The sequence below is a fragment of the Podarcis liolepis genome, assembly GCF_965112155.1.
Source record: "Podarcis liolepis genome assembly, chromosome: 13".
Lineage (NCBI taxonomy): Eukaryota > Metazoa > Chordata > Lepidosauria > Squamata > Lacertidae > Podarcis > Podarcis liolepis.
The window spans coordinates 10,573,426-10,584,740 of NC_139573.1; the positions used below are offsets into that span (position 1 = coordinate 10,573,426).

The following is an 11,315-nucleotide window of genomic DNA, read 5'->3' on the forward strand; positions in this document are numbered from 1 at the left end:
TCCCTCTTTCATATCAAACCACTGCATCTTGTTTGGCATCCAAGGCATTCTGTTGTGACAATGTTCAAGCTAACAATAAGGTGGATACGTGTCCCTTACAGTACCAAATTGACTGAGTCAGCTGCCACCCAATTTGTCTAGTTTAGATCAGGTGGAGAAGAGGAATAATACTGTAGAAAGAAGCAGGGGAGTCCATGCACACAAGTGTATTTGCCATCAGGATGTTGCTCCTGCTGCTCCTGCTGCTCCCCAATATAGTGTCCCAAGTACAAAGTGCTAAATGCGCAGCAAATAATCCTGTTCATGTTCCACACGAGTGGTATGAGCCAGGTGACCTGGTCATTGGTGCAATGGCATCTCATATCTTTTACATAGTGCCCAAATTATCCTTCAAGAAACACCCTTCCCAGGTCTTCACTGATACCCCACTGTAAGTAACCGGTAATTAATATTATTTTATCTATTGCTTATAAGCTGTTTCCGACTGAAAATAACTTTTATTGATTGGGGGGGAATCTCTTCCACTTTATTTTTTGAATGTGGAGAGATTTTTTTAGAAATCTCTGTGCACATAGGCTATGAACATTAAGCTTTTTTAAAAATCCAATTCTGTAAAGAGAGACAGAAAAGAGAGCAGGAGAAAGAGAAAAGATATGGCATATAAAGACAGGTGAAACATATAGCCAAAAGTGTTGTACTCAACTTTGTTGATGATACCCAAATTTTCAAGGTGGTGAAAAGAAACATGGGTTGCTGAAGGTATCGAAGAAAAATGCAACAGCTTTTGCGTGCCCAGGTGGAGACCCCCCAACCGCAGACGACACCAGGTGGAATAATGAGTCGTGACAATGTGTTATGACATTAAAATTGGTCAGAACTTTATTAAATTTTCAGACGTGGGAACACCTTGGCTTGGGCAATACCCAAATTTTCAAGCTGGTGGAAACAAACGTGGGTTGCTGAAGATATCGAAGAAAAGTGCAACAGCTTTTTAAATGACACAGTATTATTTTATTGCCTAAATAAATAAATAAATTATTCTGGCTTTGTCCTCTCGTTTTAGCAGGAGGTGAAACTCTCATATCTAGATTATGTTTAATTTTCCCACTCTCACTCCATTTGCAGGGTGGTGACAAAGTTCTACCAGCAAATCCTGGCCTTGGTGTTTGCTATTGATGAGATCAACGAAAATCCCAGGATGTTGCCCAATGTGTCTCTTGGCTTCCACATCTATGATAGCTATTATGATTCAAAGATGACCTACAGAAACACTCTGGACCTGCTCTTTAAATCACATCACTTTGTTCCCAACTACAGGTGTGGCATCCACAAAAATGTCATAGGAGTCATTGGGGGACTCAGCTCTGATACCTCCTGGTGCATGGCAAACATCTTAGGTCTTTTCAAGATTCCACAGGTAGAATATGGGTTTTGGAAAACAGAGTTTTCATGCTTTCCTTGCAGTAGGAATCTACTGATTCATAAATATGGAGTGGGGAAATGGACAAAATAAAAGAACCATAATAACCATATCCAACAATGTTTATAAGAAGGTCAATTTGTGTTTAATAGATAAAACAGGAGATTTCTGTATAGCTGCCAGGTATATATATGAGGCACCTAGACTGGTTAATATACATCAGTCTTGCAGGCACTGCACTGGCTTCCTGTGAGCTACTCAATATATGACATTGACATTGGTTCATAAGCAAAAATTACCGTACTCAGAACACATTAACTAAAAATGTTCCTCCCCTTAAAAATCAAGATAGTCATTTCCCAAAGTATGATGTTAATCAACATTGTTCACTTTCAAAGGCTAATTGAAAAGGCTGTTTTCTTGCTATTGTTCTGTCACCTCTCACCCGTCATTTCAGAGCGTTATATAGTGGTTTCAGTATTGTGCTGTTCTACTTCATTGTTGGATTTCATTTTTATTCTTTTAATCTTTCCTGGAATGTTTAGCATGGTGTTTCTGTATCTTACTGATATTTTATATGATGTGGTTTATTGTGCTCAGCGAATAATAACATATGCAGTCTAATAGAGATCTTCAGGATTTCCCAAGATATCTTCCTGAGAGAGTTCTTAGCAGATGCAGAAGCAACCTCTCTCTACAAACGCTATAAAGGTTACAAAGCAAAAGAGCATGATCAACAATTTCTATTGCTCCACCTCCACCTTGGACTTTTGTTCAATGATCCACTTAGCCTTGATAAATGTTCCTCTCTAATTGGAGACAATATGTACAAGAATGAAGCTGTGATGATGCCATAATAACAACAATAAATATCTACAGGAACCATTGAGCAAAATTATCCCTGTTTTCTATGTAAGTTGGGTTTGGTGCTGTCCCTAAACTTGGTAAACTTGGGATATAGATTGAATATATATTCTATATATGTGTGGGGGGTGTTTCAATAAATTGGAATATCGTGAGTTCTCGTTTCCACTTGGAAACATTTGGCTTTTGCTTTTTCCAGATTTCATATGGTTTATTTGAACCAGCCATAAATGATGGAACCAAGTTCCCTTCCTTTTACCGCATGGTCCCCAATGAAGACCTTCAGTATCAGGGAATTATCCAGTTACTTCTGCATTTCAGATGGAAATGGGTTGGGCTCTTGACTCCAGCTAATGAAGCTGGGGAGCAGTTCTTACAGACAATTGAGCAAATGTTTTTAAAGAATGGAATCTGTTCAGCATTTACAGAAAGAGTTAAACCCAATATACATTATAATGCTAACTTACTGGAAATGCTGGATGACTCAAGGATTTTGTTACCAACTTTCACAACCAGCAAAGCCAATGCAGTCCTTGTATACGGAGAAAGTAGATTTATTATATGGTTGTCAGTTACTTTAAAGGTAATGAAGTTAACTCAGCTGCTATTTCTTCGTAAGAAGTCCCGTGAAGGAAAAGTATGGATTACAACTGCCCAAATTGATTTCATATTACATAGCCTTCAAGAAACTATTGATTTTAATATACAAATGCTCCATGGTGCTATCTCCTTTGCAATTCACTTCAAGGAGATTCACAACTTTAAATACTTTCTTCAAAGTATACGTCCTCATTGGACAGAAACAGATGGTTTCATCCACGATTTCTGGGAAGATGCATTCGGCTGTTCACTTTCAAATTCCACTTTCTCAACATTCTTTGATAAAATGTGCACTGGAGAGGAAATACTGGAGAACCTCCCAGCACCACTTTTTGAAATGAGCATGACTGGCCACAGCTACAGTATCTATAATGCTGTTTATGCTTTGGCGCATGCTTTAAATAGCAAGCACTTGGCTGGAATCAACCACAAAATAAGAGATGCTAAAGGAAAACTCTCTCCTCAATATGTAGATCCTTGGCAGGTATTGTTCCCTGTTACAAAGCATTCACTGCATTGGTCCATTTTGTGAGTAAGCATTTAATCATCAGTAAAGAAATAAAAGAATAAAACTTCAGAAATTAAAAATAAACCTTAAGTAAATTTATTGTATGAAAGATGGGAATTAGAGTATTTCCTATAATGATACTAAGCAGACTTTAGATGACACAGACTTTCAGAAGCAACAGACTACCAACAACTACAGGTAACTGTAGCTGTGCCAACCACCTTCTCCACACTGCAAACCCCTCCGTTTTCTCCCCATATACCTCCCCAATTATCTCTGTCTCTCTTACCTGTCCAGTTACCCAGTGGTGTAAGGTTGGGGGCCTGGGGCCCATTGGCACTGGGCACATAATTCTAAGTGAGAAGAACCAGGACCCCAACCCCAGGCACTGGCTATTGCACGGATCCTCATATCCAAGAGAAAACAGAATAACAGCCTATCAGGGAGCTGCCACTACCTGGGCACGTCCTGGAAGGCCCCGTCCCCAGCTCCTCATCTTTCCCTGTATGCCCACAACCAGGGTTTTCCGAGCCCTGAAGCCTCACTGGTAGGTCCCCAGAAGAGGCTAGCAACTGTGTGATCACTGTCTCTAGACCCTGCTTTTCTCGCCCCTCCTCCTGTTCTGCCTCTAAGTCTGGATTTCAGTCTGGCACAGCCTCTTCCTGCTCCCTTAACCCTGTTGCCTCTTCTGTTTCTGACACCTCCTCCTCCCAGTCTGCTCCCTCTTCTCCCACTGACCACTCGTTGTTATCCCACCACCAATCCCCTAGCTCTGAGCCTTGAGGGTTGCCCAGCTGGAGCCTCCTACCCTTCCTCTACATCCAGCCACTCCCTAACACCAATGCTCAAGTCTACTCTATAAACTAAGTAAAGGTCCAATCAGACGTTCTCATGTTGTCTACCAATGTCTTGAGAGAATGAGCTCCCATCTCTTCTCTTACTTGACTTCTCAAATTCCTTCCCTTTCATGGGTTTTGACAAAGGTTGATCCCAAGCAAACAGATCTATAGGCTTAACTGTCCTTCACATATCTTTATGGAAACCTCTTGACCGTTGAATTGAGACTGATTCGTGATTTCCCACTCCTGTATGTGCAACTGAAATATTGTTCTCCATTGTGAACTGAAGTGTTTAACTGCTAAAGGAAAAGGATTTGATTCCATCTAGGGATGCTATCCAACAATCTTAATCAGAATGCTTTATAGACATTTTTATTCTCTTTGTCTTAGCTCCATTCATTCCTGCAGAGAATCTCATTCAACAACAGTGCTGGGGATGAAATTACCTTAAATGAGTATGGAGAGTTAGCAGCTGGCTTGGATATTACCAACTTGGTCACTTTCCCAAATAATTCATATGTCAGGGTGAAAGTGGGAAGGTTGGATCCTCAGGCTCCATCGGGCAAGGAGCTCACCATTAATGAAGACAGAATCAAATGGCACAGGCGCTTCACTAAGGTATGGAAATAAATGCCATAATTTGTGGTTATCTCCAATATGGGACGTAATAGCACATTATTAACTTTGAAAAGTTAATAATAATTCAGTATTGAAAATCTGGTTTAAAATAAGATTTCAATCTGCATGAATACTACTTTGATGGAGAGATACTCTATTTGAAAGAGTGACTTTTCATCTATGTTTGCAGCTTCAGCTTCTGAGGCCCTGCCTGTTCGACTGTGTACATGATAAGATACTGCATGTGAGACTGAAATTCCCTTTATTTTTATTTTATGCCTATAAACCATCTAGGAGAAAATGTTGTCCTATAAGAAATACTGTGAGATCTAACAGTAAATCAAAGAATGAGCCAAAATACCAAAAAATCAAGAGGCACAAAAGACATCTCACACTAAGAAGGAAGAACAGCTATCAGAGAGTCCAGCGTTGGCCAACATTCTTGTTTGTGGATTCCTTGAGGCAAATCTTCAGTTAGTGGCATTAGATTGAAGACTAAGACAGCTATATCATTGTTTGGAATGAGAATGAACATTATAATCTTCTTGAGTTTGTATGATGCTGATTTCAGGGTGCATACATAGGAGCAGCTGTGGCTGGTGAATAGGTGGGTGCAAGCCCTTCTAGCCACAGAAGCAACTTAAGACTCTAGTGATGAGTTAGAATCAAGGAGTACTTCCAGACTTAAGAACTTCTGGCTTCAGAGAGAGTGCAACCTCTCCCAGAACAGGTCAGGAGTAGGAACCACATACCAAAGCATTTCCCTCCTATCAGGATTCAACCCCCATCCAATCCATCACTCTCTCCAGAAACCTGTCCAGCAACTTCACCACCTCCTCTCATTCCAATGGAATGGAGAGATAGAGCAACACATCATCACCATACAGATAACACTGTGTTCTGGATCCTAGGATATGATTCTGAAGAGTTGCATACAGGTGATAAATGGCAACAAAACACAGAATGGGTCTTAAAGGGACACCAAAGCCCAAAAGCCATGGAGTGGTTCCCTAGTACTAGTTTCTCAGAGTGACCCTGCAGGTAGGAACAGAACCACTGTAATGGGGTACCTTTAATTCCCATCTCCTTGAGTCACAACAAAAAACATACGTGAAATCCTTGAAGAAAATGCAGTTAGGTTCTGAGGTGAAATTAGACTGAATTCTGGCACAGCTGTAAGGGTGGATGATCTAGGTATGAATATTGCAGTTTTCTTGAGTTTGTATAATGCTTAGAGGAGCAGCTCTTTACCCCACTGTATGTGACACCTGTGCACCTATGGATCATATATTTCACACTATTAGTCCTTGTATTTATTGTTAAATCACCTGATCTTGGATACTAGATAAATCCCCCCCAATTTTACTTTTCCTACCTCTTTGGATAGGTGCCACCCCCTTCTGTATGTAATGACATCTGCCATTCTGGATACAGGAAGACAAAGAAGGAGGGGAAGAAGTTTTGCTGTTATGATTGTGATCCATGTCCAGAAGGAATGATCTCAAATGAGAAAGGTGAACCATGTAATCTTAAGACAATACCAAACAATGCAATTCCATGGTTATTAAACTGCTGAAGGAGGGAAGGTTTAAATTAAATTGATGTGTTGATCTCATTGTTTATAGACAACATCAAAATATTTTTATCATTAAAATATTTTGAAGAATTTTAAAAAATTTATTTTTTACCTTCACCTTCTACAAAATTAGGGTGGAATAGAATTGGTCATTTCTCCTCTAAGAGTTAGGTTGTTTGACAAAAGGATGAATGCCTTTCTGGACTCCAAAGATTTCAACTGTAATTTATTATTTAATTTGCTATACAGTTTATGTGGTTCTTAGACCAAGCAGGGGGACTATAAGAGAAGATGTCCTCCATGTAGAAAATTCCGGGTTTGATTCATGAGATTAATTTTTGATGCCTCTAGCTTAAAAGCTTTTGGACTTGAAGTTCTTAAACATTTTTAGGTAGAAAACACTGTGCTAGATGGATTATTGATGAGGAAATTATTAAAAATAGTTTTGGAGGCTTCAAATTGTCACACATTGTTTTTGTATTTTCAGACATGGATACATGTGTCAGTTGCCCAGCAGATCAGTATCCAAACAGCGGCCAGGATCTATGCATTCCTAAGATTCCAAACTTCCTAGCCTTTGATGAAACCTTGGCTATTGTTTCAACTTCCTCTGCACTTTTATTCTCTCTCGTCACAATTCTGGTGCTCGGCATCTTCATTAAGCATCGCAATACAGCCATAGTCAAAGCCAACAACCGAAGCCTCACCTATGGTCTCCTTATCTCCCTCCTCTTGTGTTTCCTCTCTTCTTTGCTGTTTATCGGAAAACCTAATATGGTGACTTGCCTTCTCCGACAAACTGCTTTTGGCATTGTCTTCTCTGTGGCTCTCTCCAGCATCTTAGCCAAAACCATATTGGTGGTTTTGGCATTCATGGCTACCAAACCAGGATCCAATATGAGGAAATGGGTAGGCAAAGAACTGGCATATTCCATTGTCTTTTCCTGCTCCATTGTTCAAGTAGGTATCTGTGTCCTCTGGCTGGCAACCTCTCCCCCATTCCCAGATGTGGACATGCACTCAATGATGGAAGAAATCATATTTCTTTGTAATGAAGGGTCAGTCTCCATGTTCTATTGTGTTTTGGGCTACATGGGCTTCCTGGCCACTTTCAGCTTCACGGTGGCCTTCCTAGCCAGGAAGTTGCCTGACACTTTCAACGAAGCCAAGTTCATCACCTTCAGCATGCTGGTCTTCTGCAGTGTTTGGCTCTCCTTCATTCCAACCTACCTGAGCACCAGAGGAAAATACATGGTGGCTGTGGAGATCTTCTCCATCTTTGCTTCTGGTGCTGGGTTACTGGCTTGCATTTTTTGCCCTAAATGCTACATTATTGTGGTGAGGCCTGACCTGAACAACAGAGAGCAGCTAACAAAAAGAAAGGTATAGATGACAATGGAATTTGTGGTTCTTTTGGGTCTGAGGCTGCATGGACTTGCTGGCTGGTATCACTTTCTGGGTCCATACTCCAGATATGTGCAGTGTTTGCTCCTTACCTTTTTTTTCTCCTGCATTCCCATGGGTGTCCCACATTTCTGCTCAAAGGGCTCTGTTTCTTTGTACTATGCTCCACTCCTCCTTTCTTCCCACCCAGTGCAGCCCTGACCTCTGCTTGCCCTTCAGAGCCAGTGTGTCACATGGTACTGGGCCTTGGCTGCAGCCACCTCTCGTCCTTCCTGCCCACTCTCCAGCAGCTGCTACAATCTGCCCAAGGGAAGAGGATGGCAGTAGCGTCCATGGAGAGGCAATGCAATGTTCCCTCACAGTAGCTACAGCAGCCCTTGTTCAGCTTCACAGCAGCAGCCCTGGCAAAGGAAATAGCGATATTCTAGGATCACATCAGAAGCCAGGATGGGTTTTTTTAATTCCGGGACTGTCCCTGGAAAATCGGTACACTCAGAGGGTATGCGTATGGATGGAACAATATTCCTTCTCCCAATAAGTGCTCAGAAGAACATCATTGCAAAGGGAATAATTGGACACAGGATGGTTGCATCATGGAATTAATTATTTTGTATACTTCCAAATCAGCCATGTTTTAATGAGGGCCTCTTGAGTTTGCCATTAGCACCATTAACTCAAAACAACCCAGGTCTCACAGGCATAACTTCCCATCACTTGAGGAGTGCAATTTGACTAGAGAGCAGAGGGGAAAGGAGAAGTAGGAGATACACAGGGTATAAATATGGGGGGTGAGAATGAGAGGGCAGGTCTTTAGGATAAAGTCAATTTCCTGGTATTTTCCTTGCAAAGCTAGAGTTGTCATTTCCTTCAGGTGGGTCCTTCCTTTGAACCTGACCAGCTATTTCAGAAGAATACGTTAGTTCTTGATAACATGGTAAAGCTTATTGTTGACAAAGTCGTATCTTCCTTAAAGCTGGGAAAGAGTATTTGGGGAGTGATCAGAGGGTAAAAGAATAGGATTCAAATGCTAAAGTATTTCAAGTAGGAATGTTATACTGATGTTGGATAAAATCATGCAGACTGCATTAAAAAAACACTTTCTAGATTTATTCCCATTGTTGTCTGCACCGAGATCTTCATCTGGTGGGCCTTGTGTGATGTATAAAGATTTGTGTGATGTATAAAGATCCACAGGTGAATAATGGTTTCAAGACATGTGAATTCCCATACCTTAGAGCAGTAGAGGTTAGGAAAATGTATTGATTTCAATCCAGAAACAGATTCTCTTCAGAGCAGCATGAAAATTAAGTATATATAATCACTGTGTTAAAGGAGTTGTTAGACTACAAGTGTCTTAAAATGACATTTCTATATTTTTACCTCTAAACATTATCCTAAATAGTTCACTCTGGGGTAACATCTCAGGATAAACTGGTCTGAGCTGACACATCCGGCCAAGAGATGCTGACTTGCTTGCCCTTCAATCTGTGACCATCAACACCATATATTTTGTTCTCCCATGATGTGTACTGCCTGAATGGCGTGTGGAAATGTAACATCGGTCCTTGAACATTTTGAACTTCTAGGATTCCTGTACCCCAAAGACCTAAAGTCCATGTTGCTCATCTTCTTCTTCTTCATGTACATATTGTGTCTTTCCGGAAATGGCTTGATCCTCTTAGTGGTAGGACTGGAACCCCACTTGCACAAGCCTATGTACTGGTTCCTCTGCCACCTGTCCATCATAGACATGATGGTCTCCTCAGTGGTAGTGCCCAAGTTGATTGTTTGGCTGATGGGAGGGAATGGGGCCATCTCCTTTGCAGGGTGTGTAGCCCAGCTCTTTTTCTTCCACTTCCTGGGCTGCACAGAATGCTTCCTTTACACTGTGATGGCATTTGATCGCTTCCTGGCCATCTGCAAACCACTACACTACAGCACCATCATGAACCACCGTGTGTGCTTCTACCTTTCTGCTGGCACCGTGTTGGGAGGTGCTCTGCACTCTGCTCTAGAGACTTCCCTCACCTTCCATTTGCCATATGGACGGGGAAACCAGGTGAACTTCATTGTCTGCGACATCCCAGCTGTGCTGAAGCTGGCCTGCGTGGACACATCCCTCAATGAGATGGTGACTTTCATTGACGTGGGGTTGGTCGCCATGGCTTGCTTCCTCCTGATCCTGACATCTTACTTTTATATCATTTGTGCCATCCTGAGAATTCCCACTGCCAAGGGCAGACACCGTGCCTTTTCCACTTGCACAGCCCATATCACCTTGGTGATGATCTATTACGTGCCTGTTGTTTACAACTACCTGAGGCCAGCATCTCAGGAATCCTTTGACGGCATCATTGCCATGTTTTATGCAGCAGTGACCCCCTTTTTAAACCCTCTCATATACACACTGAGGAACAATGAGATGAAAGTGGGTTTGAAGAAATTGTGCAGTACAAAATGGCAGGGTTCTAACAAGTTGGTTCGAGCGTGGTGCTGATAATGTCAAGGTTGCAGGTTTGATCCTCATAAGGGACAGTTGCATATTGCTGTGTTGCAGAGTATTGGACAAGATCAGGGTTTCCCAAGCTTGCATCTCCAGCTGTTTTTGAACTTGCAGACCCATGTCTAGGAAACCCTGAACTAGTTGATCCTTTCCAATTCTATGATGGTTTTAAGTAGGAGTTTTGCTGAAACCTGGAGGAAACAAATATTTCATGCCTTTTGGTTTGCTTTGTGTGTGTTTTTTTAATATTTATTTATTTTTAAAGAACCATGCAGTCCAACTGTTGTGTAGATCTTGAGTGTTTATGAACATTTGATTTTCTGGTCATTGCAAGAGAAGACAGACACCATGGTGCACAACCTGAGCATCGAATACCCACCTCGCTCTATTGTAACCCTTTATGCCATTTACCATGTGTTCTGCACATGATAGGAAATAACCATCCATGACCACAAAGTCTCCTTTGGTTATACCTCACATCTCTTCCTCTATCTGTGCACATGGATTCAAAGTCCAATTTAGGTAGTAATTGTGCAGGTGGTACCTACCTATGGTTGCTGGTTTTTGTGTGCCCCATGTGGTCATCCAGTGAAATGCAGGGGGCAGTGAAGACCTTTCTGGACCGATACTGCCCACCCAGGCATCCCATTGGATCTTCTTTAACCAGTTCTTCTTCAGTTCTGATGTGTTTCTGTAATTTTTGTTGTTCTTTCATGTTGAAACCCTGGTTTCCCCTTCAGTCCTATCCAGCCCATGAGTTCTGGCCAATTACCTGTCGTGTAGCTCCTGGCTTCTCGCTGCTGTCTCACCCCAGACTTTTGCCCATAGCCAAGCCTCTATACCAAAACAATTGTTTGCAAATGATTGTTCCCCAGTAGAGTTCCAAGCAACAATATTTTTTTAACTTTCAAATAAACAATAGTTTTAATAATACACGCTGGACTCTGGTGAAACCACAGGGCATAAACATGTTCCCCAGATGT

The 11,315-nt window shown here is 41.6% G+C and overlaps 2 protein-coding genes across 2 annotated transcripts; both read left to right on the forward strand.

Moving 5' to 3' along the window:
• Positions 1–221: 221 nt before the first annotated feature.
• Positions 222–7,814, forward strand: LOC310692603 (vomeronasal type-2 receptor 26-like; the record flags this gene model as incomplete). Its single annotated transcript, XM_083473546.1, has 6 exons — positions 222–430; positions 1,126–1,417; positions 2,484–2,867; positions 4,622–4,849; positions 6,237–6,363; positions 6,913–7,814. 6 exons carry the CDS (start codon positions 222–224, stop codon positions 7,812–7,814), a joined length of 2,142 nt encoding a protein of 713 aa, XP_083329672.1.
• A 1,552-nt stretch (positions 7,815–9,366) lies between these two features.
• Positions 9,367–10,326, forward strand: LOC310692604 (olfactory receptor 10G6-like; the record flags this gene model as incomplete). Its single annotated transcript, XM_083473547.1, has 1 exon — positions 9,367–10,326. One exon carries the CDS (start codon positions 9,367–9,369, stop codon positions 10,324–10,326), a length of 960 nt encoding a protein of 319 aa, XP_083329673.1.
• Between the last annotated feature and the right edge of the window lie 989 nt (positions 10,327–11,315).